At 37.1% G+C, this 6000-nt stretch overlaps 1 protein-coding gene across 2 annotated transcripts in view; it reads left to right on the forward strand.

Annotated features, from left to right (window-relative positions):
• The window catches only part of FHDC1 (FH2 domain containing 1), a 44890-nt gene extending 39096 nt beyond the window's left edge, over positions 1 to 5794 (forward strand). Inside the window, exons 10-13 of one of the 2 annotated variants that reach the window (XM_063458514.1) lie at positions 379 to 496; positions 1828 to 1992; positions 3537 to 3614; positions 3714 to 5794. In XM_063458514.1, the coding sequence (XP_063314584.1) occupies positions 379 to 496; positions 1828 to 1992; positions 3537 to 3614; positions 3714 to 5450 (2098 nt within the window). In that variant the 3' untranslated portion in view covers positions 5451 to 5794. Of the gene's footprint in view, positions 1 to 378; positions 497 to 1827; positions 1993 to 3536 lie in introns of both variants that reach the window. The other variant, XM_063458513.1, reaches the window with a different exon arrangement.
• The last annotated feature ends 206 nt before the right edge of the window (positions 5795 to 6000 follow it).

The raw sequence follows: 6000 nt of genomic DNA on the forward strand, positions 1-6000 counted from the left end.
GACACACTTTTTGGGGCATAGGTCAACACATATTTTTCTTTGCTCGACATCTGCTTATTTAGATAATGAGTGTTATTGGAATAAAGCAAATCTTGTTTGTTGAACGCACACTGAACATGGTAACACAATAATGACGGAGCCAGGGTGTAGTGATACCTTATCAGTCAAACATATCGCATAATACATGTCATTTTAATTTGGAAAATTGCCTACCATTACATTATCTGTTTGTTAATATTCCTAATCGAATCATCCACGATTACCCCGCAGACTTGTCTTCATTTGAGATTTTGGCATTGCATTGTATAAAATAATTCGAAATGACACCTGAATGACATCATGTCTGGGAGCATTCTAATATCTATTGTGATCTTTCAGGTTATCCTCGGATAATATTGAAGCAGAATTTCAGTCCCTGTCAACAAAAACAAAATCTTTAAAAGACCTCATCAAGAAAGACCAAGAACTCTTCCAGCAAATGGAAGATTTTATTCAGGTACTTTATATTTATTGTATGGTAAGGTCCAGTTGCATATTTTATTTTTTGTTTAGGGCACAATACAATCCGAAGACTAAATTTTGTTCCATGGATGTATAAATAGAAGTTACTGTTAAACTATGAGAATCAATCATGGAAAGTTACTAAATGAGGTCATCATTAAAGGGACAGTATAATGTTTGTGTTCCTAATGCTATAGTATGCCCGTCCCTAACGTTAGGTCTGTGCCCCCTGCGTGCATCAAAGGGTTAAAAACCCTTTTAACTGCTTCCTCAACACTGGCTTGATTTCCTTCTCCCGTGACATCATGCCAGCTGAGGACCTAATGCGCGTGTATTAAATCCTTCCCTATAGAAGGTGTTGAATCAATGCTTTACGACGGGAATTGTCAAGACACTGACCGTCCTAATGCAAAGTTTGAGGACGCCCAACATCATTTCACGGAGTTAAACTCCATGAGAATTCAGGAAGTGCCTCTAGTGGCTATCTGGAAGACACCTTCTAGAAGTTGTCTTAAGCCTGCAATGTAAACTAATCTATTGAGATGAATGGGTGCACATCGTGTATTTTTAATCAGGCCAAAGTTGGAAGAGACATGTCTGCCTTTAACCTGGATGTCAATAGATTTCCACTATCATATCCTAAAGGAGCAACTCTTCCAATTACTTTAAACTATTAATATTTTATTAGCGCCAGCAAATTCAGTAGAGTTGTACAATGGGTGGACTAACAGATACTTAATTGAAACCAGACAAATGGATGCACAGGAACAGAGGGATTGAGGGCCCTGCTCAATAAGCTTAAACACACAAACGAGATAACTAATCCTACTCGCACAAAGCAATTTTACAACTTTTAGAATTATATACTAAACTGGGAATTCTGGAGAATTGATACAGAAATTCCAAAATGTTCCTATATTGTATGTAATAACGTTTTGCTGAGGTGCAGGCACAGTATAGGACATTGTTAGGGTATGAAAACATTTGGTTGTTGAGCCAATAAATAATTTGGTGACCCCTATATAAAGTTCCGCCCCGGCCTCTCCCCAAACTTTTCCTGACCCTACTTCACTCCACCATTTAACACACCTCTTGATACTCCCAGTTACTTAGATACTCACATAGACACAAACGCAGACAGCACCAACACAAATGCATCATAAAAAGGATACCGCTGTGGCCCTGACACCATTACTGATACGATTAATGAGGAATAGGCTTTGCATACGCTCGAGCAATGAGTCCACCCAGGGACTTCCGTCGGTGTTTAAATGATTTTTACATTTAATAGTGGGACGATGTTTGTAATATGTAATTGTTTTGTAGACTGCTGTAAAACAATTGAAGGAGCTGGAAACCCGGAGAGGTGAGCTACAGAAAGCAGGGAATGCCCTTATTGATTTCTTCTGTGAAGATAAAGAAACTATGAAACTTGATGAGTGCTTCCAGATATTTAGAGATTTCTTTGACAAGTTCACCACAGCTGTAAAGGTGAGATTAACTGTTAATAATAGAATTTTGATGCAGCAATGATTTGCAGAAAAAGGGAAAAAAAAAACATCATCATCCTGTTTGGTTGTCTGAAGTTTCTGTATGGAGAAGTCCTCCATGACTAGCATTCAGTGAACCCTTAGATGTTGAGTTTAAAATGTTGGCGTATTTTAGCAGGGCCATTTACTAAAATCTGGATGCATTCCAAATCAACAAAATTATGTGAAATAAGAAAGGAACAACCAATAATGCAATTCAAGCAATCCAGTTATTTTGACCAAAAGCTCATCTCATTTGGAACTATCTGTGTCTGATCTAAAACCAGTAATTGTCACACGTGAATCCTATATAAGAGACAGGATTCACATGTTTATCAAACACAGAATTTCAAACAGAATAATTCTGAACAAATCCTGTCAAAGGCAAGTTCATGTTTGATATCAGGCCAATCTACAGAAATTTGCAATACTAACCCACTGACAAATTTAGAATAAATGAGAAAAATGAAATTAATTTCATAAATCATAAGTTATTCAAATAATGCTTAATAACTTCAAAATATTTTAATCAGTGGTGTATTGTGGGCCTCTCTGGAGATAACTATTGGTTATCCAAAGGTTGCTTATGACAGTTTTTTTTGTAATCATAGCTTCTACTAGAGCTGGTAACTGTCTGTCTGCCCTTTAAGTCATTCCAAACAATTTGTGAAAATTCAGATGAAAAAAATTTCTGGTCATACAGCTGACAGTTCTATCTAATAATTGCAACTATCATCCATAGTTTGATTCTGGATTTCAGCTGTTCCATTGACTCGGGACAGGCTGAAATGTATTCTTTATTATCTGTGACTAGGAAACTTTATAGGATAACCCAGACATGGGTAACTCTTGTGTAATGTCAGGCTTTTGCAATCAGAATTTTCCCCTGGATGGCCCAAGATTATTTTTGCTAAACCAGACTGAGACATGTGGACTTTAGTGAATTACCCTAAACATTTTAAGGTTAATGTTGCAGGCCCTTTAAAGGCTAGGTCAGCGTTGACTCATGGACCAAGTGGAATAGTAAAGTCTATTGCTCAAGAGTTCACAATGCAAAACTTTTAATTAATAGAAAACTTAAGATTAAGGTAATTATGATTATATAATTTTTCAGCTGTAGGGTAATAGCTTCTTGATCCAAGGATAAATCTAAATACAATTCTGGGGTCAAAAGGGATTCTCCCCCCCCCCTAGTTTGTTGAAAAATTGGAAGTGGTTCAAACTGTTTTTTTTTTTTTTTTTTGCCTTCTTTTGGATCCACAGCAAAAAAAAAAATGTGAGGAAGGCTGAACTTGATGGACACATGTCTCTTTTCAGCCTAATTAACTATGTAACTGCACATTTCATTTGAAACACGACTTTGGCAGTTGCATGGTCAGATAATACATTTATAAAATACTGGTCTTTGATATTTTATACTTATTCGCTTATAAGAAGATGTTGCTATGTATTTAAAGTATGAGCTTTCATGAAGTCTGACTTTTTTTTTTTTTTTTATTTTTTTAGGAGAACAGGGAACGTGAAATCCAAGACCTCAGAAAACAGAATAAACTAAAAGAACTAGAAATGAAACGAAATTCTTGGGTTAGTGGAGAAAATTATGTTTTTGGAAGAAGTAGCAGTGAAAATGATGTGGAGCTTCTTGCCAAAAATGGAATTGAAGACTTTTTGCCTTTTTTTCAGCAAAGACCCCAAAGCCCCTTTAACAGGACCTCCAGCACAAGGCGTTCCAGGCTTTCTCTTGGAGTTACAGCAGACCGAGAACTACAGATGTACTTGGAAGCACCACAAGATGATCAGAAAAGCAAGTCGAATAGTCTACCACGGTTTCACAGTCCCCAACCAAGACCAACTGTGGCTTGGATGGACTCCAAAAAGAAAAATGAACAGAGCCTAAATGGTCCTCCTTTAAATAATACTGAAAATGAAAAACAAACAAACATACATGATCGGAATAACAACAAGTGCAGTGCAGACGTTCAACAAAATAAATCTCTTCCTTTAAGCCCTTTAGCGAGCACTGTGGAAGAGCATGAACTTGTTAAACAATTACAACAGTTTGATATAAGGAGAACTGTGAATACCAAGAGTGAGGATATAACTGTTACAGAATTGGAAACACTAGAAAACTTAAGTTCATGTTCTGTTAGTTTAGCAGATGACATTAGTACACCACTTCACATATATACCAAAGGCAAACAGAGGAACTCAGAAGGCACCTCCAAAGAGACAAGTTCTGTTACAGAGACTTCCCAAAACACTGAAGTGTCGCCTCTGAAAAAAACATGTGTATCTGATCACATACCTCAATTTTATATTGCGGAGGAAACTGACACATCTTTAACATTGGACTGTTCTGAAGGACATAATTCAACTTATAAGAAAGAAGGCTCAAAAAATATTGAAGTTCCTTTGCTTAATGAGCAAGAGTTTCAATGTCTGATCCCAGAAAAGCATGATAAAACACAAGCTGATATTAAGAAAGGCAGTATTTCTAAAGAAAACACCCCAAAGACTAAAGATAATCTTAGAAGAAACAATTCTTTAAAAGAACGAAACCTTTCCTTTACAAAAGGAACAAGTAGTGTTCCCAGTAGCAGAGCTCCTACAAAACCAGTGCGTATGTTAAATGATTCTGAACATGAAACAATGAGAAAAGTTGTTCCAATTTCCAAATCAAACAAATCTGGGAGTATAAAAAGAAATGACTTGAGAAGCTCGGTGCGTGAAACTAGTACCCATGAAGTTAAACCAGTACAACGTTCGTCATTCAGAGCAAAAAATGATATCTTGGCAAAAAATGATAACGTGCCTAAAATTTCTCCTAAAATCAGCACATCTGCAGAAGAACCTAAGCTACAAAGAGGAAGCAGTTTTGTATCAAATGGTTCCCGTTTCCAAAGGGATCAACCACAGCGCAAAAGTTCTGTAAAAAAGCCAGCTGCGAAACCAGTGAGAAATATTTCTAAGCCAAAGCCTGATGAAATGAAAATATGCCGCACAACTCCTAACGGTCCAAACAATCCCGAACCTGTTAAATCTTCTCCCACCCAAAGCCTCAAAACATCACAGTCCACTCCGAGTTTTGCACGGAACACTGTAGCTTCTTCGTCTCGACGAGCAAAGCCAGAGGTTCCTCCTTTACCTACAAAAACTACTACTTTGACTAGATCTACTTCTCTTCGCCAATCTAGGGGAAAGTCTGAACCAATTTCTAAGGATGCAAACTCAAAACAAAATGTCAGTGTCCACACACTCAAAGGTACTAGTAGTAGCAGTAAGAGAGGAAGGGTGATTGAAGCAGTTGACAAACATGTTGATGAACAAAAGGACAAAAGCATAATGGAAAAATCCTCATTGAAGATTAAGGACACAGGCAGAGCAACTCTGGGAAAAATATTGAAACCTTTACTGAAGTGAGTGTTTAAATGTTTGAGATGAATTGACAACCCCTATTTGGGCGAACGTACATAAGGTATATTTTCTGAATTACTCCCAAACTTTGGCCTTATTTTGATCTTTTGTTTTGTGAAGCAGAATGCACCAGGAATACAATGTGACATAAACTGATCACAAGTGCCCTTGTATTCTACCATTGAACAAAATCATGAAGGAATGTACACATCTTGGATTTTTTTTCTTTGTATATTTTTAAGGTTTGGAGCTCAGCTGGAAAGTAATGATTACTAATGGAACCGTTATCTTCAATTCCAAGAGACTGACATTTTTCATTTTAGAAAATCATTCTGCTTCAGGAAAACAAAAACCTGTGATATGCCTTTTTGACCTCCGGAAGGTACAAGTTAATCATGGATATTATATGGCTGGCTGCTTTCAGCTAATGGGCTAATAGATCATGCTGACGTGGAATGGGAAACAAAAATAATCACTCTGCTGGGCAGAGTCTTGAGATTGTTGGATATGCATCTATGGAAAAGACTGGTACAGGTGTGTTTTTCCTCTCGCACAA

The sequence above is a fragment of the Pelobates fuscus genome, chromosome 6 (assembly GCF_036172605.1).
Source record: "Pelobates fuscus isolate aPelFus1 chromosome 6, aPelFus1.pri, whole genome shotgun sequence".
Lineage (NCBI taxonomy): Eukaryota > Metazoa > Chordata > Amphibia > Anura > Pelobatidae > Pelobates > Pelobates fuscus.